We start from the raw sequence: 22,477 nt of genomic DNA on the forward strand, positions 1-22,477 counted from the left end.
GTGGCCTCATTACTTCTGGATGTATACTCAAGAAACCAAATATCCCCCCATCCCCACCCCATCTTCACTGTGCTCAATACCTTGGCTGGTCACGTAAGATATTTTCTAACAAATCTCATTATGATGAGTTAAGATTTAGGCACAAACTATTCATTTTCCTCTGGTCTGCTATGGAGCTTGTAACATCTATAAACCCTTGGTTACAGCAAATAGAGAAGTTCTGACAGCTGTGGATGAGTTCGGTTATGCTGGCAGCATACTTTCCAGGGAGGTCACATTGATAATGAGGTTGACTCGAGGATTGCCAGAGATATTTTGTGAGGCTCCAAAGGAAAGTGGGGGACAGAAGAAGTATTAGACCAGTGGTCCTCAAACTTTTTAAATAGGGGGCCAGTTCACTGTCCCTCAGACTATAGTAAAAACAAAAGCTCACATTCTGTCTCCCCCCTTCAGCCCATTTGCCATAACCCAGCAGGCCGCATAAACTTCTTCAGTGGGTCACATCTGGCCAGTGGGCGATAGTTTGAGAACACCTGTATTAGACTGACTATCAAAAAGAAAGCCTACAGAGCCCTTGTCCTAACCTCATGGTTGTATACTTAGGACATCTGGACAGTCCACCACTAGGAAACTGAATTGTTTCCATACAAATTTTCTTTGAAAGATTTTGAAGATCTCCTATCAGCATAAAGCACCAAACACTAAGGTCCTTTCTTGAACTAAATTGTCACACCCTCAAACTCTATTGCAGAGAGCAGAACTTCAATTGGCTGACCACATTGTTTGAATGCCAAATGTTCACTTGCCAGAAAGACTCACACAGGGCAAGGGATCTGGCCACAAAGTGGTCAGAAAAAGCAATACAAAGACATCCTCAAGGTATCGCTGAAGAACTTTAGAATTGATTGTATAACATGGGAGACACTGGCATTCCCAGCATGGCATATCCTTCTTAGGGAAGGTGCTGTGTTCTATGAGCAAAGCAGAAGTGAATTAGCTGAGAAGAAATCTGAGATAAGCAGAGTTAGAGAAGCTACCCCAAATCTTCATGCCCCTATTTGTACCCAACCGGCTTTAAGCCAGCTAGAAAACTATATTGGTCCAGACTGAGAACTTCAGAGTCCTTTTTTGTATGAAAGTCCTGTAGTTTTCTGCCACAGGAATTAGGCTGGGCTGGAGGCTGGATCTGAAACCTCATTTTGGGATCAGAACCCCTCAGTTGCTGCTTGTGTTGAATTGTATTCCTTGCTTAATACCCAGTTTAGTTACAGCATCTTCTACTCCCTCTGGAAGATACCTGGAAAGTTGCTACTTACGACCTGCCTCATTTCTGGATGTTGGTGGAAAGCCCAACTTCAGAATCTTGGGAGAGCACTTTGAGCCAGTCTAACCCTAACAGGAATCTTACAGTATTCCTGATACCCCTGTGGACATTTTTTCTTGAAACACATTTAGAACATTTGGGAAAATGGGATTGCCATGTTTGAACTTTGCCTTGTGTATCATAGAGACTAGATTGGTTTGAAGCTTTCAGACCAGATTTGTTGCTTAATCAGGATGTGCTGCTCACACTGATCCCAGGGAGGCAGGGAGGATGATCCAGACACTGAGGCAAGGAATTTTCTGAGATCTACCTTTTCAGCAACCTGTGTGCTGTATTTGGAAACTGCTTCAAGCTGAGCACTTAGCTGTTATCTTGTTCCTGGTTTTGAGCTCTATTAATGTAAAACTTCCTAAAGGTTCTGGTTTTTTCGATTTCAGCTCTTGCCTCTACCAGATCAAAATATTAGTGAATTTTCTAAATAGGCAATCACATCACACTCTCAGAATCACTTTTTAGATTAGCATTTTTTATACTGTGGTTTCCCCAATTCTCAACATAAGATTAGAAACATAACAATAATATAAGTAATGTTTTCGTTTTAAAACATGGAGACAAATTGCCAGTGAAACGACAGCAAGGCATTTCTGAATTCCCTTCCATAGAAAAATCACTTCACTCTTCTGACCATTTGACCCTGTGGATATTTTACTGCCTTCAGAGTAGAACGGAGTCATTCTGATCCAATTATGGTGAATGATTATTACTACAGCTCCTAATCATATAACCTCATTGTCAAATTTTTAATGATCTCCCTGAAGAAGCTGAAATATCCCTATTATTATAATGGGAGAACAAGTCTTTCTTTAAGAGAGCCCTCATTCTAATTTAGATTAGGAGAGAATCCAATCCAATCTCGATGAACACTTAAGGGTAAATAGAATCCCCAATGTTCCCAAAGTCGACCTCAAATACGGGACCTACTACTTTCTGTTTGGCTGCGGCCCAGGCTTATTCTAGCCACCCTTTCAGATCCAGAGAGGAAGGAGTGAGCCCCAAAGCTGTGAATGAGAGTGGGAAAAGGAGGCGGCCTGGGGGGAGGAGGAGATCTCGGAGCTGAACAGCCCAGTGGATGGAATATGAGCTCGTGGGGTGGGGTTTGGAAGCCTGGGCGGAATCCAGGGCAGACGTTGAACCTCTCCAGTGGTGATGACATTTCACGTGATGGAAGGTGGGGTTTAGGACGGAAAAGCAGCTCAGGGCCTGACTTCCTGCTCTTGGGCGTCCTGGAAGGAGACAGCTCATTTTGGGAAGTCTCAGGGCTGGTTAAGGTGGCAACTCTTGGGCCCCGGAGAAATCTCCTCCAGAGAGCTGGCGGGAAACTGGGACTTCCGGACTTGAGATCTCTCTGCCTGTGCGGCAGCTCTGCAGGGGCAGGTTCCAGGTAGGTCCGTCCACCTCCCGGCATATCTACCCCCTCCCACCTCTGAGCTGTTGCTAGTTGCCTTTGTCTTTGCTGATGGGGCATCATCTCCTCTGCAGCTCCAGGAACGTGCTGCTCTGCCTGACTCGGCTATCGGATAAGCCCTCCCTTCCCAACCCCCCCTCCCCGCCATCTCTTCTTTCCCCACCCCCAATACTTCCAAACGTCAGACGTTATGGTCCCCGGATTTATCACTGATTCACATTTTCCCAATTTCAGACCTTGCCCGTAAGGACCAGGAGACCCCCCTTGTTCCTGGATCCCGGTTAGAAACGTGGTGCTTCTGCCTTCTGACTTGGGCCCCGGATAGATTCAAGAGTTCTGCCTGCCCCGAGGACCCACTCTGGACGTGGGCCCCCAAACTCCTGCCTGCCTCTGCCTCTCCCCCCACCCCCCAATTCCCCAGGCTCTTGGGCTGCTGCCCCATCAGACCCCAGGCCTTGACTCCCTGTGTCCAGGCCCCCTTTAGAGTCGCCAAGCTCAAGCTCTACCAGAGGGTCCCAGGCAACCTCCCCAGCTCCTAGGAAGACCTCAGGGCACAGTCACGCTGCTTTCCCGGGATCCGTGTCCCCCCAATCCTTCTGCCCCTGCAGTGTCCCTGATCCTACCCTGAGCTGGGTCAGAATTTCTCTCCCAGATCTGACCTGGGCTCTCCTTTCCTCCTGCTTCCCTGCCCCCTCTTTTAAAGCCCTGAAACTTCCCCTCATCCGCCCCCTCCCTCCCCGGGCTAGATCTCAGGCTTCCCCTGGAGCCTCCATCCAGCGCCCTCCTTCCATCCCCGGTGTGTGTTACATAACCACAAGGCAGTATACATTGTTTCCTCATGAATTGAGAGAAAGGTTACAATGTTACCAGCTCTCCCCGCCCTCCCCCTTAGAGCTATACTGATGACATTTTCTCCTTTAGAAGTAAATAATGAGGGCCTTGGAATTGGTCCTTAGTGTTTTCCTCTTTTCTGGATCTTTTAGATTAAATTTTCCATTCAGTTCTGCTCCTTTTGTTACAAAGACATGAAAGTTTTTCAGTTTGCCAAATATCTATTTTCCCCTCATTCCATACCCCAGATTTCTGGGTAAATTATTCAGGATGCAAGTCCAGGTCTTTGGTTCTTTGAAATTTAATGTCACCAAAGCCATGGTCTTTTAGAGTTGAAGCTGCTGGGTTTGAAATCCTGATTATTTCTTCAATGTCCAAGTCTGTCTGATTTTCTCTTTGGATTGCAGTGTTTACTTCTTAACCTGGGAATTGTGAGATTTTGCTGATATTCTTGTAAGGTTTTCTTGCATGATCTCTTCAATTGGCGAACAGCAGATTTTTTTCTTTCCCCCTTTGCCTGCTTGTTCTAAAACTTGAGGGCAATTTTCTTTCATAATTTCTTGAAATATTGTATCCAGATTGTTCTTTAAAAAATAACTTTCAAGTAGTCCAACAATTCTTATATTGTCTCACTTTGATCTATTCTCCAGTTTTCCTAATGAGATGTTTCAAATTCTCTTCCATGTTTTCTAGTTTATTTCTTTTTTGGTGCCTCATAATGTCACTCCATTCCTCTTCTATTTTTCATTCTTCTTCATTTTTCTTTTTTGGTACCTCTTTCAAATTGATTAACTTTCTTTTCATAATTTCTTGGATTGCTTTCAGTTCATTTTCTAATATTTCCTTGATCTGTTATTTGGTTTTTGAATTCCTTTTTATGTTCTTGCGGGAACTCCTTTTGGGCTTGTTGTGTATCTTTGATGTTACCTTTTGGGATAGAAATGGCTTGTTTTTTAACCTCACTATTTGCTGGATATTAACCATGATCTTCTTTTATACCAAAGTAGCTATTGTGAGGTTCTTTTTCCTTTGCTTACTCATCCTGAATTTTCATTTGTTTTTTGTTAGGGACTTTCCTTCTGGGAATTGCCCTATATGCCATGTCAGCTGGTGGGGTGGACTCAGGAGGTATAAGGGGCTTGGCCTCTGAGACAGGAGGCTGTGTCTTGCAGGTGTGTCTTAGGATGTAGCACTAACTCCAGGTGTCCCTGTTGGTGATCCACCTACTCAGTGCTGAGTGGGCTAGGCACAGGGTAATCCCAGAGGAGAGTAAATAAATATAAATGGCCAGCTTTGAGTCCTTCGTCAAAGAAGGATGTAGAAAGAGAGAAGCAGAGACATACATACACTTCCTGCTAACCCCTGCTGTGATTACCATCTAAGAAAAACTATTTGGCCCCTTAACATCAGCTGGTCTTCATGTGTAAGATTGGTATGTATGTCCCTGGCAATCAGCCTCGGAAGGCTAAATTAACCTGTAGGTTTTATTTTATTTTTATTTTTATTTTAGCTTATAACAATGATCATTATTACACTCAACTTTGATTTCTGAGCTGTGGGTAATGCTGCCTTAACCCTCAGCTCTCCTTACTGTTATGTTCTGAATTCTGTCCAGGGGCTGAACCTCAGCAGCAGTTCTCACCTAAGGTACATGTAGGGTTCCTCAACTGCTGTCCTGGAAACATTTTTTCTCCCTAAAGTACTTTTCCAGCAAGTGCTCATTCCTCCTTGTCCACAGCCACAGCTCAGCATACTATCTGGCCAGCACTGCTAGCTCTTTTGTTTGTGCAAAATCTTTTTAATTGAATGTAACCAAAATTATCCATTTTGTATGTGTATTTAATATTCTCTAGTTCATCTTTGGCCAGAAATGCCTTTGTTCTCCCCAGATCTGAGAGGCAAACTATCCCCTGTTCTCCTAATTTGTTTATAGTATCGTCCACTATATCTGACTCAGGAACACATTCTGACTTTATCTAGGTATAGAGTGTTAGATCTTGGTCAGTGTCTAGTTTCTGCAATGCTCAAAAAGCAATACAGCATTAAAGAATTTCTTAATAGGAGCTAATCTGAGACATGCCATCTAGTGTAACTTCTAACCAGATGTGAATTTTGTCTACAAAGGCTCTAAAACTGCCCCTGCAGCCTTTTCTTCAAGTTGTGCAGTGAAGGGAACCCTCCACCTGTCAAGGGAACCCCTTCCTTGTTGGGATAGGTCTAGACTTTAGAAAGATCTTCTTGTTATCAAGCATTAATTGGCCCTCCTTGTTCCTAATGCTGCCTGGTACAAGAAATTTATCCTTTTACTTCCTTCCTTGTTCCCTCAAATTCCAGCTCAGTTAGTGGGAAAAGAAGGGAAAAGGATAATCTGTATATACTTAGTATGTGGTAGCTACTGTACTAAGTATATAAATATTTTCTCATTTGAGCCCCACAACGTATCTGTGAGTGTGGTCCTATCATTTTCCCTATTAATAATTGGGGAAACTGAGGCCCACATCTATGAAGTAATGTGCCCAGGGACACACAGCTAGTTAAGAGTATGAGGATGGATTTGAAATCAACCTTTCTTGAGTCCAGTCTCAGGATTCTTAGCACTGCAAAACCACCTGTCTCCAATTTCTAATAATGAATGGAATTTTAAATTTAAAATACATAAGGAATGAAGGGGGGGGGAAATCACTGCGATTTTAAAGTTACAATATTACCAGCTCTGCACCCCTCCCCCACCTGCCTTCTCAGTATTACTTCTTCCTTTTACCCAATTTTTATAATTGTTTCCTTTTACCTTTTCCTACCCTATCATGCCCCAGTCTTTCAAACTACCTACAGTTATACTGACAACATTTTCACATATATAAGTAACTAGTTGGCCTTAAGGAATGCCTCAGAATTAGTCTTTAATGTTTTCCTTTTTCTGTATCTTTTATATTAAATTTTCCATTGAATTCTGCTCCTTTTGTTACAAATACTTGAAAGCTTTTCAGTTTATCAAACGTCCATTTTTCCCCCCTTCATTCCAGATTATTTTCAACTTTCTGGGTAAATTATTCTGGATGCAACTGCAGTTCTTTTGCTCTATGATATTTAATGTAAGCAAACCTATGGTCTTTTAGAGTAGAAACTCTGGGATGTAGAGGACCCATACCCAAAATGAATATTCAGAGGTCATTCAGTAGAGAGCAGAAAGGTTGTTTATTAAAACCTTTGCAGGATGAGCCATTCTATCCTGAGACAAGGGAAAGAGAAAGCTCCTGGGCCTAAAGAAGTAGTAAAGATACACAGCTTTTATATAAGAAATTACATCACAAGTAAGAGAGCATTGAGAAGGAGAGGGAGAGGCATCTAATTGGTTGTTGCTATCTGGAGAGATTGGAATGGAATGTTTCCTGGAAATCATCTGGTTTCTAGAAAACAAAAAATCAGGCCTTCTGGCTTTGAATAACCAGTGGTCAAGCTAATAGACTAAATATTGATAAATGTTATCAGCTCAGATTAAGTAAATATGTTTATAGCTGGCCAAGACTAAAGTAAATATGGACTTGCACATATTGGACATGTCATAGGGGAAACACAGAAATAATGAAAATAAAATATAGAAAAGCAATTCACATATTCCTTAAGTTCTTCACCTTATTTCTCTATTCCACACTATACTGCTGGGTTTTGTGACATCTTGACCATTTCTGGAATATTTTATTGTCTTGTTTTCTGTTTAGACTGCAATATTTTCTCCTTAATCAGGGAATTTTGAAACTTTGCTAGGATATTCTTTTAAGTTTTCCTCTTCTGATCTCTTTCAATTGGTGGACAGTAGATTTTTTTCCTTCCCCCTTTTACCCTCTTATTCTAGAACTTAAGAGCAATTTTCTTTCATAATTTCTTGAAATACTGTATCCAGATTCTTTTAAAAATAATACCTTTTAGGTAGTCCAACAATTCTTATATTGTCTCTCATTGATCTGTTTTCCAGTTTTTCTCATGAGATGTTTCAGATTCTCTTCTATTTTTTCTTTTCTTTTCTTTTTTTAATTTTATGTACAAAACATATGCATTGGTAATTTTTCAGCAGTGACCCTTGCAAAACTTTCTGTTCCAAGTTTTTCCCTCCTTCCCCTCACCCCTCCCCTAAATGGCAGGTAGTCCAATACATTTTAAATATGTTAAAATATATGTTAAATCCAATATCTATATAAATATATTCAGTTATCTTGCTAAATGAGAAAAATTGGGTATAGAAGGGAAAATAAAACTCAAGAACAAAAACAAAATGCAAGCAAACATCAACAGAAAGAGGGAAGATGCTACATTGTTGTCCACATTCAGTTCCCATAGTCCTCTCTCTGGGTGTAGATGGCTCTTTTTGTTACTGAAAAATTGGAATTGGTTTGAATTATCTATTGTTGAAGAGAGTCATGTCCATCAAAATTGACCATCCTATAATCTTTTTGTTGCTGTGTATAATGATCTCCTCGTTCTGCTCATTTCACTTAGCATCAGTTTATATAAGTCTCTCTAAGCCTCTCTGAAATAATCTTGTTGATCATTTGTTACAGAACAATAATATTCCATAACATTCATATTCAGTCATTTTCCAGTTGCCAACAAATTTGATAATTTAAATGTAATGGAGGATTATCTCCAAAAATAGATTGCCCAGGTTAACAGAAGAGGAAATAAATTATTTCAATAGTCCCATTTTAGAAAAGGAAATAGTACATGCTATTAATCAACTCCCTAAGAAAAAAATCTCCAGGGCCAGATGGATTTACATGTGAATTGTACCAAACATTCAAAAACAGTTAATTATAGTACTATAGAAACTATTTGAAAAAATAGGGAAAGAAGGAGTTTTACCAAATTCCTTTTATGACACAGATATGTGGCTGACAGCTAAACCAGGTAGGGTGAAAACAGAGAAAGAAAATTATAGACCAATTTCCTTAAGGAATATTGATGCAAAAATCTTAAATAAAATATTAGCAATGAGATTACACAAAGTCATCGCTAGGATAATACATTATGACTAAGAAGGATTTATACCAGGAGTACAGGGCTGGTTCAATATTAGGAAAGCTATCAGCATAATCAATTCTATCCCTTTTGTTTTTTCAAGTTTAATTTTTTTGGTGTCTTATAATGTTACTAGATTCCTCTTGTTCAATTCTATTTCTAATTCTATTTTTCAAGGACTTATTAAAAAAAAAACTTATTTCCAATTGATTAACTTTCTTCTCATAATTTATTGGATTGCTTTTATTTCCCCCTCACCTAACCCCCCCCCCAATATTTACTTGATGTCTTGTTTGATTTTTGAATTCCTTTTTATATTCTTCCAAGCATTTTTTTTTTTTTTTTTTTAGCTTGTATATCTTTTGATGTTACTCTTTGGGACAAAGTGGCTTTTTTTTAAAGCTCACAATATTCTTTTGAATATCAACCCAGATCTTCTTTCATACAAAGTAGCTATTGTCAGTTTTTTTTTTTGTTTGTTTTTTTTTTTTGAGTAGAATGAATGGAAGTTTAGGTGGGCTGAAGAGTGGGGTTCAGACCACTTCAGTGATCAGTTACTGCCTGCTGATCCCATTCCTTTTTCCCATTTAGTTTTTGTGTAAAGATAAGGAGGGGTAGAAACAATGAGATAGTAACAAAAGATATCATTGAGAAATTTACAATTTTCATAATAAAATGTACATGACTTGGTACACATTTAATACCGAGGGAGGGTAGCACAATGCATTAGAAAGTAGAACTCGATATTCTGCAAAAAGAAACACACTTGACACAAAGATTCACATGGCCATCAAATGAAAAGATCAAAGTTGTGTAGTATCTTTTGGAGTTGGCCCCTAAAGTCACTCTATTATATCTCCTCTAACCCAATGAGAATCAGTAAACCTATAAACTAAAAAGTTATATGGCCCATATATACCACATGAAATTTCCTAATGGATTTTTATTAAAAACAAAAAATCTAGGGAGGGGGGTAGCTAGGTGGTGCAGTGGATAGAGCACCATCCCTGAAGTCAGGAGAACCTGAGTTCAAATCTGGTCTCAGATACTTAATGCTTCCTACCTGTGTGACCTTGGGCAAGTCACTTAACCCCAATTGCCTTAGGGACAAAAAAGATCTAGAAAGAAAAGATGGTGCCCATATGTTGGTAAATACATCAACAATGATGACCTAGAAATATAATGGAAGGTTATGGAGACATAAGAAAGGCACCGTGTCAGAAAATCTTGGGAAAATTGTCTGAACTGATTCAGAGAGAAGTGAGCCAGAATCAGGGGAACAGTTTGTACTGTAGCAACACTGAGCAATACAGTGAAGCCATGACTCCAAAGCATTAGTTCTCTAAAGTTTTGTTTTTAGAGCTCCTTTCATAAACAAAAAATTAGTGTTGTGAAGCCCTCTTGTCATTCACTTTCCTATTCATAATATTCTTTCACATCTATGTATTAAGTATTTACATGAATGCCCAGGATAACATTTGCTTTCCAAAGTTCTAAACTGATCATGTGATTCCACTATAATAAGTAGAATTCCTTGACATGATTCCACATCAAGTTAATTTAATAATAATAATAATAACATAAATGAAATAACAACTAGCATTTCTGTATGCTGGCTATAAAGTTATCAAATATGAAGCAATTACATCCAGTAAAGCAGTTAACATTCATATAGCATGTTTTTTTGTTAAGCACTTTACAATAATATCTATTATTTCTCTTGACAAATCAGAAAATTGAGCAGAGACAAAATAGTTTGTCTCTAGATTTCATAGCTAAGAAATGTCCATAATTGAGACAGAAAATGGTGATCTTACCAAATGCAGAGGCTGCCTGGTTTTCTCTGGAAGTTGCTTTCCATTGACAAGATTATCAGTCATCATTGAATTGAATTGGGAAATAATCTATTCAGAATCAGACAGATTGTTGTTCTTAGATTGGGAGGACTCTGAGACAGACTCTACAATCAAAAGATTTAGGATTTCCCAACTTATTGTTAGAACAGAAGATCCCTAAAATCAGGAGATCACAAGTCATATTACATTAAAACCTCTACCTTTTCTGCAATAAGTGGAAATCTCCTGCCCAGGAGAGCTTCTAATTTGCAAAGTGTATTCCTCACTGTGAAAGCGATAACTTAAACAGGTACTTCATTTCTAATACCTGCCTCTAGGCCAGCTCTCTTAGGCTCCAGCTCTTTATTATTTAGAACCCCTTTATAGGACTGCTTTATAGATTTATATTTTACCTTTTTACTCTAAGATATGAAGTCAGTTTGCTCTCTTTGTGATCATTGCTTTTAGTCCTAGAATTCTTAAATTATCTTTCTTGGATCTGGCTTCTAAATCAGATGCTTTTTCCCAACTAGTTTATTTTGGCCTTTGTTTTTTTAATTCCTTTGACTTTTAAAAATTCATTTTTGATCTCATAGAGTCATAGCTTTCATTTTCTCATTTCTAATTCTTAAGGAATTTTTTTTTTCAGTGAGCTTTTGTACCTTCCTTTTCATTTGACCAATTCTTTTAAAGGTGTTTTCTTTAGTGGATTTTTGTGTTTTCCTTAAACCAAACTGGTGACTTTTTTCCCCCCATGATTCTCTTGCACCACTCTCATTTCCTTTCCTAAATTTATTCTACTTCCCTTATTTGATTTTTAAAATCACCGAATTAGAGGCATTTTGACCTTGACTTGTTCTACATTTGTCTTTCGAACTTCTCTTCTACCACAGTAATTTTCTATTTTCAGGATTTTTGTGGTTGCTTTTTTTTTTTTTTTCCCCATTTCCCAGCCTATTCTGAGATTTTTTAAGCTTGAGCTCTGCTGATGGCACCTCCCCAAGGTTTTTGCTCTGTGGCCAGGAGTTTGGGCACTGACTTGCTGTATTACTCAGAGCCTCAGGGACTGACTCCTTGCCATTTGTGCCGGGGATCTGGAACTCACTGTTCACCTGCTATGCCAGTGATCACTGGGAGGAGTGGGTCTGGAACAAGGCCTCAGTGTGGTTTCTAGGATTGTCCAGGGAAGATTCAGGCTGGGACAAGATGTTCTAGGTATGGGAGTGCTGAGTTCATGGTTCTCTTTCCTTTTCCTTTTCCATCTTTCTTGAACTGGTCACTTTACCATTTAGATTTTTCAACTTGACCCGGCTTTTAGCTTCCCTCCCCCTGTTGTCTGGGGTCTGTGCCCTAAGGGCAGTGCTAGGGGCTTAGTAACTCCTCTGGATCCTTACCCTCTGTGATTTCCTGTAGGCTAGCTCCCTGTCCAGGAAAAGAAGGGCACAACATCTGTTCAGTTATAATCGTCTCCTCCCAACAGCCTGCAGAGGATCAAGGCCTGGACCAAGAAGCAAACCTGGAGCCAGAGGGAATGGCCCCTGAGAGCTGCAGAGCTCCTCCCCAGGTGAGTGTATTCTGCCCATGTATGTGGCCACATCAGCCCAAGAAGCTATTTCCACAAATTCGGAAGATGGTCTGTCAGGCTAGCCATTTCTCTTATCTGTGGATCCTTTACAAAAATGGGCAGGAAAGTGAATGCAGTAATAACAACACTGCCCTCCTCTCTGCTATGTTTTGAACTGATTCCTTGTCCCTTGAGTACTAACTCTCTTCCCCCAGTTGCTGCTCCCACATTTGTTTAAATTTCCCCTCAATATAGGTCACTGACAAGGATGAACATTTCACTCACTAGTGTCTATTCTGTGGAGATATCCTGTTTTTGCTTTAGTCCAGCACCATCTCCCCACTACACTCTCTCTTTCACACACACACACACACACACACACACACACCCCTTCTAGCTACTCTGTGTCCTGTGGTGAAGCTCCTTCCTGTAGCCACTGACTTTCCCAAAACCCCTTTATCCTGTTGTCTGGAGTAGAACCCTGGAAGCTTCCCCAGCTCTTGTCCTTTCCCTGGCTAGTAGCAAAGCAGAAATTGTCCCCCTGCTGCTTAGCTCCTGTTGTCTCAGGGCACATAGATCTTCCCAAATCTCTCTGAATCGCTTGTCTTTACCATTTTAGTAGTTATTATTATAAATTTTATTTTTTTCCAAGGCAGTTGTGGTTCAGTGACTTTGCCCAACGTCACACAGCTAAGAAGTATTAACTGTCTGAAGTAGAATTTGAACTCAGGTTCTCCTGACTTTAGGGCTTGTACTGTAGGTGCTGCCTCATCTAATGGTCCCTATTATAATTTGTTTTACCCTTAAATACAAAATAAGAGGAAAAATAATTTCAGGTAGCCAGCAGAACATAAGAGCAGATTTGATAAAACAAGCCTGCATAATAAATGCTTAGACATGGTTCAGGAGCTGTCCAGCATTTCTTTGCTTCCTGGTAGGTTTTCTTTTATTTCATTTCATTTTCTTTATCTCTTCAGACCCCTCACCTGCAGTTTGGCACTTCTAGAATAACTCCATCACACTCAGCTCATACTTAGCCTTTCTCTTCCTTCACCATTGCTTGGGTGAAAGCAACAGGCATTTAGAAAGGGCTCTGTGGGAATATAGAGGAGAAACAAAGAAGGAAAATCAGTTCTTGCCCTCAAGAAATTTCCATTGTAACATGGAAGACAACATGTCTGCAGCTGTGGCTTTTAAAAATTCATTTTTGATCTCATAGAATCATAGTTTTCATTTTCCCATTTCTAATTCTTAAGGACCTTTGGGTAAATCCTTTCTCTCTGCTTCAGTTTGCTTTTGTTAATTGATGACCTTTGGGCCAGATGCATTAATAAGTCTGTGATTCTGAAATTTGGAACGCAAAATCTTGCAAAAATGAATGTTGAAAACTATCTATACTTGCATTTGGAAAAAAAATACTATTGGGGGGAAGGATAGTGTTTTCATCTGGATAAGACTTAATTTAAATCAGAAGATCTTTTTTCCTCCTCAGGGATCATGGAAATGTTTTAGTTATACAACACATAATACTTGCTAGCTTCATACAAATACTTGATCCCATTTTCTTAACATAGCACTGTCTGATTTCATGTCCAGAAATCCTATTCTCTCTCTGATAGAATTCATAACTTTGTTGATTCCACAGGAAGTAATTTCCTAGTAAGATATTTCTCAATTTTATTCCAACTGAAAATATAAGATGTGTTTCTCTATATTCCACTGGTCTTTGGGGAACTTTGGTTTCAGTGCTGGCTCTGACTCCTGTAAGGGCTGTCAGCTTTGGGCAGATCCCTCCTCCATGCTTCAGGTCCCTTCTGTAAATTGAGGAGCATTGGATTAGGTCAGTTATGAAGCCAGTTTCAACTCTTATATCCTCTGGGTGTTGGTGTTTTAGGAGTTGGTGACCTTCAAGGATGTGGCTGTGGACTTCAGCCCTGAGGAGTGGGGTCTGTTGGACCCAGATCAGAAAGAGCTGCACAAGGAGGTCATGCTGGAGAATGCCAAGAACTTGCTCTCCCTGGGTAAGGAGTGCTTCCCTTGCAACTCTGGAACTGCCATCAACAGAAGTGTCACTGTACTGTCCCTAGGATGCAGAGTTGCAGGCATTTATCAGCCCAAGGGCTGCCTTCTGTCCCCAAGAGACAGGGTCCTCCTGCTGCCTGGTTCTTCTATGAGTCATGTTTGCTTTGTAGGATGGGAACCTGGCAATTTTTTCTGCAAACCTTCTGAAAACTGATCCTGCCCCTTTTCACTGAACATGGGATAGGAGAAGGAACCCTCTTCCTTTTGGGGGGGAATCATTTTGTCTTTGCAATATTCTTTTGGGAAAAAAATTTTTTTTACCTCACTGCACCTGGTATAACTCATAAATCCCCAAAACAGCAAGTGGGCCTTTATTCTTCCTTCATATATCCCCCAAAAAGCCTGTACAGAAAGATACAGGGGGAGAAAGGGAAAGGAGGAGGTCTTTCCCTACATTTGCTGGGATCCAGGCCTTGTGCTCAGAGCCTCCTTCATGCACATTATCACACTTGGTCCCCACCAAAATCCTCTGTTTTGGGCGCCTTCTTTATCTCTATTTTATACATGTTGAGGCTGAAGCAAAGATATGAAATTACTTACTCAGAGTCACAAAGCCAGGATATGTCTCAATCCAAACTTGAACTCAGGGCTTCCTAACTGTTGACCTGGTGCTCCCTTCTCTTTGCTACCAGGTGCCTTTAATGTCTAGAAAATAGAGGTGGTGGGATGTGGCCATCCTGCTGAGAAGGAGGCAGCCCCACTGGAATCTTCTGACTCCAGATTGCTTGCATAGCATGCTTTCCCCTCTGCCCTTTTCCTCTGGAAATAAGCACCCTGAAAACCATCTTTGGGTTGTCCTTGGAACCACCCAATGGACCTTGCACCTCAGCCCTATTCTAATGAGGAATAAATGACAAGTTTCAAGACTCACAGTCACTCCCCTTCTCCAGGATTTCCAGTTCCCAGAGAAGATTTCATCTCCCATGTGGAGAGAGGAGGCCTGAGGAACTCCAGTCCTGGTAAGTGAGTTGCAAGCCGGGATGCAAGCTGCTATCCCAGGAGGCTTCTTCATGTGATAGGTATGGGGGCAGGGAACCCTTTTCAGACTTGTAATAGGGAGATCCTAAGCACTTCACTGAACCTCTGAACTTCAGTCTCTTCATCTGTAAAGTGAGGGGGTTGGACTCCATGGCCTTTCAGTTCCCTTCAAATGAAGAATCATGATCCTAGTGGAAGTCTTTGTTGGAAATTTGTGGCCGTCCAACTACCTACAACCAAAGAAAGAGGGCTCAGGCTGTCTAATATGACTTTTCTTAGACTTTCCTTAAGCCAAAAAGCATTTATTTATTTATTTATTTATTTTTGATATTTATTTAAAACTAAAAGCAAAATAGAAAAAATAGAAAAAAAATTTTTAAATAATGTTTTATGTTCAGTAGAATATAAGGATTCAAAATATGTAATAATAACTTTCCATAAACCATAAGTGAAAGATTGTATTCATAATTGTCTATCACTTTTTTAAAAATTAATTTTATAATTACAATCTTTCTTGACAGTACATATGCATGAGTAATTTTTTTTTTTTTTTTTTTTTTTTACAACATTGTTACTTGTATTCATTTTTCCAAATTTTCCCCTCCCTCCCTCCACCCTCTCCCTCAGATGACAGGCAATCCCATACATATCAAATATGCTACAGTATATCCTAGATACAATACATGTGTGCAAAACCAAACTTCCTATTGCACGATGAGAATTGGATTCCAAAGGTATAAGTAACCTGGGTAGAAAGACAATAGTGCAAACAGTTTACATTCAATTCCCAGTGTTCCTTCTGTGGGTGTAGCTGTTTCTGCCCATCATTGATCAATTGGAAGTGAGTTGGATCTTCTTTATGTTGAAGATAACCACTGTATCTTCATACAGTATTGAAGTGTATAGTGATCTCCTGGTTCTGCTCATTTCACTCAGCATTAGTTCATGCAAGTCTCTCCAAGCCTCTCTGTATTCATCTTGCTGGTCATTTCTTACAGAGCAATAATATTCCATAGCATTCATATGCCATAATTTACGCAACCATTCTCCAATTGATGGGCATCCATTCATTTTCCAGTTTCTACCCACTACAAAAAGAGCTGCCACAAACATTTTGGCATGTACAGGTCCCTTTCCCTTCTTTAGTATTTCTTTAGTATATAAGCCCAGTAGTAGCACTGCTGGATCAAATGGTATGCACAGTTAGATAACTTTTTGGGCATAGTTCCAAATTGCTCTCCAGAATGGTTGGATTCTTTCACAACTCCACCAACAATGCATCAGTGTCCCAGTTTTCCCACAACCTGTAGCGAGCTTCGTCTCCAGAAGCTGCTGGATCGCTCTCTGGGAAGAGATCTGCTGTGTCTACTCAAATCTCTCAGACAGATTCTTCTTCCTGTAACGAACCGTTGTCTCCAGGCAGTTGCTGTTAACTCTTGTCCAAAGAAGTGACTTCCCTTCCTGCAGAGAGCCCCGTCAAGCCTGATGCAATTCAGAGTCTTTCTTCTTGAATCCTGGCTCTGAATCTCCTCCAGCTCTTATCCTTCTCCAGGCCGATCTGCTCTGCGCCCAGTGCTGTCCTCTCTTTTATTCTCCCAGAGAATGGGCGTGGGATAATGCAAGGGCTTCTGGGAAGAACCACCCCAGCCAATGAGCTTGCCCCCTCTATCAAGTCAACCTGAGTTCTCACCTTGTAATTGTCCAGAAAACCTGAATTCTCACCTTGTCACCATCCAGACAACCTCAGTTCTCACCTAGTAATCCCAACATCTCCCCCTTTCTTTTGATTTAGAACATAGGACAGTCATGACCTTGAAACATAAATCCATCAATATGGGAAATATTACAGATAATTACATAAATGACCTTGAAACATAAATCCATCAATATGGGAAGTATTACAGATAATTACATAAATTACATAAGCATATAGTAACATAGTAACATAACGCATGCTAGAAGTATATAACATAATCAAATAATCATAAATTGAAAATTTATAAATGTCCATAAGTCCATTGTCCATTATTCTCATCTTGTGTGAGGAAGTCCAATGATTCCTGCTGGTTTTTAAGTTCTTTAACAGTCTTCTTATTATCCATGCTCTTTCAGTGTCAGATGTTTCTTAGATCTTCTTCTTTATTTTGAGGTCTTTCTCTTTTTCTGTCTCTCTCTGATGGACAAGGCGAATATGACTCGTTGGCACCCATCTGATTCCTTCTCCTGCTGAAGAAATACAAGCAAACCCTCTCCCCCAGGCAGTTAACCTATCTGGTCCCTTCCATTCACCACTTTCTGGATCTCTCCACATCACCTGGCGATTATCTAAGGACAGTGGAGCTGCTCGCACTGGACACTGCCCTTCTGGTGGGTTATAAAACCTGTCTGCCGGAGCCAGTGCATCTTTGTCAAAAATTAGAAAATTAATGGTATAGAGAACTAAATTTAGAAGTTCCCTAGGGCTACCTGTGGCTCCCCCTTTCTTTTGTTTTTGGAGGAGTGTCTTAATATCTCTGTTTCTTCTCTCTACTATTGCCTGCCCTTGAGGATTAAAGGGTATGCCCGTGGTATGTAAAATCTTATACTGTGCACAAAAGTGTGTAAAATGTTTGGACGTATATGCAGGTCCATTGTCTGTTTTTATTGCTTGTGGCACACCCATAATTGCAAAAGCTTGTATAAGGAATTCAGTGACCACTCGGGCTGTCTCTTTTGCTGCTGTCCCTGTTCGGGCGCCAAATTGCGAAGGTCTGGTCTAGCTCCTCTTGTCAGGATAAGCAAAAGTCCTTGCCCCACGTTGGGCGCCAAATGTAGCGAGCTTCGTCTCCAGAAGCTGCTGGATCGCTCTCTGGGAAGAGATCTGCTGTGTCTACTCAAATCTCTCAGACAGATTCTTCTTCCTGTAACGAACCGTTGTCTCCAGGCAGTTGCTGTTAACTCTTGTCCAAAGAAGTGACTTCCCTTCCTGCAGAGAGCCCCGTCAAGCCTGATGCAATTCAGAGTCTTTCTTCTTGAATCCTGGCTCTGAATCTCCTCCAGCTCTTATCCTTCTCCAGGCCGATCTGCTCTGCGCCCAGTGCTGTCCTCTCTTTTATTCTCCCAGAGAATGGGCGTGGGATAATGCAAGGGCTTCTGGGAAGAACCACCCCAGCCAATGAGCTTGCCCCCTCTATCAAGTCAACCTGAGTTCTCACCTTGTAATTGTCCAGAAAACCTGAATTCTCACCTTGTCACCATCCAGACAACCTCAGTTCTCACCTAGTAATCCCAACACAACCCCTCCAACATTCATCATTATTTGTTCCTGTCATCCTAGCCAATCTGACAGGTGTGTAGTGGTATCTCAGAGTTGTCTTAATTTGCATTTCTCTGATCAGTAGTGATTTGGAACACTCTTTCATATGAATGGATATAGTTTCAATTTCATCATCTGAGAATTGTCTGTTCATATCCTTTGACCATTTATCAATTGGAGAATGGCTTGATTTCTTATAAATTAGTGTCAGTTCTCTATATATTTTGGAAATGAGGCCTTTATCATAACCTTTACCTGTAAAAATGTTTTCCCAATTTGTTACTTCTCTTCTAATCTTGTTTGCATTAATTTTGTTTGTAAAAAAGCTTTTTAATTTGATGTAATCAAAATTTTCTATTTTGTGATCAATAATGATCTCTAGTTCTCCTTTGGTCACAAATTCCTTCCTCCTCCACAAGTCTGAGAGGTAAACTATCGTATGTTCCTCTAATTTATTTATGATCTCATTCTTTATGCCTAAATCATGGACCCATTTTGATCGTATGTGGCATTAAGTGTGGGTCCATGCCTAATTTCTGCCATACTAATTTCCAGTTTTCCCAGGAGTTTTTGTCAAATAATGAGTTCTTATCCTAAAAGTTGGGATCTTTGTGTTTGTCAAACACTAGATTGCTACAGTTTTTCACTATTTTGTCCTGTGAACCTAACATATTCTACTGATCAATTAGTCTCTTTCTTTCCCAATACCTAATGGTTTTGGTGACTGCTGCTTTATCATATCATTTTAGATCAGGTACAGCTAGGCCATCTTCATTTGATCTTTTTGATTCCCTTGAAATTCCTGACCCTTTGTTCTTCCATATGAATTTAGTTGTTATTTTTCCTAGGTCATTAAAATAGTTTCTTGGGAGTCTGATTGGTATAGCACTAAATAAATAGATAGTTTAGGAAGTATTGTCATCTTTATTATATTCCCTCAGCCTATCCAAGAGCACTTAATGTCTTTCTAATTATTTAAATCTGACTTTATTTTTGTGGCAAGTGTTTAGTAATTTTGCTCATATAATTCTTGACTTTCCTTTGGTAGATAGATTCCCAAATATTTTATATTATCGACAATTATTTTGAGTGGAATTTCTCTTTGTATCTCTTGCTGTTGGATTTTGTTGATGCATAAAAATGCTGAGGATTTGTGTGCATTTATTTTGTATCCTGCAAGTTTGCTAAAGCTGTGGATTATTTCTAATAGCTTTTTATTAGAATCTCTGGGGTTCTCTTAAGTATGCCATCATATCATCTGCAAAGAGTGATAGTTTAGTTTCCTCATTACCTACTCTTAATTCCTTTAATCTCTTTCTCGACTCTTTATTGCCGAGGCTATTATTTTTAATACAGTATTGAATAGTAATGGTGATAGTGGGCAACCTTATTTCACTCATGATCTTTCTGAAATAGGTTCCAGTTTATCCCCATTACATATGATACTTACTGCCAGTTTTAAATAGATGCTCCTGACTATTTTAAGGAATAGTCCCATTTATTCTTATACTCTCAAGTGTTTTTAGTATGAATAGATGTTGGATTTTATCAAATGATTTTTCTGCATCTATTGAGATAATCATATTTTGAGATGATGCACATTTTCCCTTCTGGTTTTGTTACCTCTGGGCAGTTCTCTTTGATGATTTCCTGTAAAATAGTATCCCTAGGCTCTTTTTTTCCATCATAATTTTCTCAAAGTCCAATAATCCTCAGATTATCTCTCATAGATATATTTTCTAGGTCTGTTGTTTTTCCAAGTAGATATGTAATATTTCTTTCTATTTTTTCATTTTTTTGGTTTTGCTTGACTGATTCTTGATGTCTCAGGGAATCATTTGTTTCTATTTATTCTTCTGATTTTTAATGAGTTATTTTCTTTATTAGCCTTTTTTTGCTTCTTTTTGTGTATGTCCAATTGAGTTTTTAAATGAGTTTTTTTGCTCTATAAAATTTTTTTCCATTTCATTATTTTATTTCATTATTTTTTTTTTAGTGAGTTATTTTCTTTTTCTAATTCACAAATCCTACTTTCCTGGGAGTTCTTTACCTTTTCCAATTCACAAATTCTGTTTCCCTGTACTTCCTGGGAGTTTTTTACCTTTTCCAATTCACCTTTCAGGAAGTTGTTATTCTCTTGCATAGCTTCTCTTTCCTTTCCCCATTTTTCTTCTAGCTCTCTTTTAAGATTTTTAATAGTCTCTTCTACGAGAGCCTTTTGTGTTGGGGACTAACAATTGTCTGGAGACTGTCTGCTATGAGTCTCTTGGGGGTTGAAAACCTGCTCTCTTTCTATATAGAAGCTATCAATTGTCCTTTTAAATTTTTTTTTAATTTTTTTTTTTTTTTAGGCTGGGGTTAAGTGACTTGCCCAGGGTCACACAGCTAGTTAAGTGTCTGAGACCAGATTTGAACTCGGGTCCTCATGACATCAAGGCTGGCGCTCTATCCACTGCGCCACCTAGCTGTCCCCCTTTTAATTTTTTTACTCATTTTTTAAAGCCTTTAGGGTCTGCCTTCAGGTCCAGGAGGTTACCAGCTTCTTCTGCAGAACAGGGATAGGCGTATGGATGGCCTGTCAACTAGCTACAAAGAGTGGCCAGGTAGGGGAGTGCTCTGGGAAATAGTTCCCCAAAGGAAGTGACTCAGGTCTGCACGCCAGCTGAGTGGATGCCCTGCTAAGAACCCCGCTGTGTGGATTAACAACTTCTCTGTGGCAAGAGTCTGAGCAGTGAAAATGTAACTACCCCAATCCAAAGCAGGCTGTGGGGCTATGGAGCTATGGGTATTAGCAGCTGACCAGCTGAATAGCCCTTCTCTGACCAGAAGTGTCTCTGCCCTGTTGAGGAAGTTCTGTTGCCCCAGGCTGAGCCCCACACTGCATATTAGAGGCTGCACCATGCTGCACCCCACCGTGCCATGTAGATTTGCAGCTGCCCTGGCTTGCTTTGGCATGCAGCTTCACAGTAGCTCTGGCCTATGCTTAGTCACTTTCCGTTTGGGGGGGGGGGCATAGTTCTGGTGTTTTTAGAGTACCATGTACCTCTGGCTCTAATTTCTATGTTGGTCCCCTGCTTTACAAGACTCCTATGGCAGTCTTTTCTACTGCTCTTTTAGCCACAGAGGCTACCACTGTCCCATGTCTGCTAAGGACACTAGACTTTTATCTCCCTGCCTGCCACTGGTCTGTTCCTGCCCCTCAGGACAAGCCTGCTCTGGCAGTGTTACAGATTATCTTCAGCTGGTAAGTTGTTGCACCTTAAATCTTCTTGAATTTCACTAGTCAAGCACTATTTTTGAGGCTAAATTCAAAGAATGGTAATGAGGGCATGAGGGGAGCTGAAAGAGTGTGTATCTTCTCCACCATCTTGGCCATTTTTCCTGGCTCCATTGCCTGTTTCTTAAAAGCATTTACCCTCTCTCTTTCTTCACCACTGAACCATTCCTGGATAGATTTCATTCTCGCCCTTCCTTCCTTCCCTGTCTTCCCTTTCTTTCTTCCTTCCCCTGCCTTCCCTTTCCTCCTTCCATTCCTTCCCTTCATTCCTTCCCTTCCTTCCTTCTCTTTCTTCCTTCCCTTCCCTCTTTCCCTCTCTTCCTTCCCTTCGTTCCTTCCCTTGATTCCTTTCTTCCCTTCCTTTCTTCCCTTGATCCGATCCTTCCTTCCCTTTCTTCTTTTCCTTCCTTCCCTTCCTTCTCTTCCTTCCTTCCCTTTCTTCTTTCCCTTCCTTCCCTTTCTTCCTTTTCTTCTTTCCCTTCCTTACCTTTCTTCTTTCCCTTCCTTCCTTCCTTCCTTCTTTTCCTTCCCTACCTACCTACCTACCTCTCTTCCTTCCTTTTTTCCCCTCCCTCTCTTCTTTCTCTTCCTCCTTCCCTCCTTCCCCGAGGCAATTGGGGTTAAGGGACTTGCCCAAGGACACACAGCTAGGAAGTATTAACTGTCTAAAGCCAGATTAGAACTGAGGTCCTCTTTACTTCAGGTCTGGTACTCTATCCACTGTGCCACTAAGATTCCCCAATTTCTTTCTTAAGGAACCTTAAGTCAAAATCAGTCCGATTCTCATTGACCACCCATAGATCCCTTGCTAAA

At 40.2% G+C, this 22,477-nt stretch overlaps 1 protein-coding gene across 11 annotated transcripts in view; it reads left to right on the forward strand.

The window, feature by feature from the left end:
- LOC141564996 (uncharacterized) overlaps window positions 1–22,477 on the forward strand; it is a 218,839-nt gene that overhangs the window by 189,069 nt on the left and 7,293 nt on the right. For 4 of the 11 annotated variants that reach the window (XM_074307935.1, XM_074307934.1, XM_074307936.1 and 1 more), the window contains 3 exons: window positions 11,949–12,032; window positions 13,927–14,053; window positions 15,005–15,073. In XM_074307935.1, coding sequence (XP_074164036.1) covers window positions 12,000–12,032; window positions 13,927–14,053; window positions 15,005–15,073 — 229 coding nt within the window. In that variant the 5' untranslated portion in view covers window positions 11,949–11,999. The other 7 variants (XM_074307933.1, XM_074307942.1, XM_074307932.1 and 4 more) reach the window with 6 other exon arrangements.

Source organism: Sminthopsis crassicaudata, chromosome 3 (assembly GCF_048593235.1).
Source record: "Sminthopsis crassicaudata isolate SCR6 chromosome 3, ASM4859323v1, whole genome shotgun sequence".
Classification (NCBI taxonomy): domain Eukaryota; kingdom Metazoa; phylum Chordata; class Mammalia; order Dasyuromorphia; family Dasyuridae; genus Sminthopsis; species Sminthopsis crassicaudata.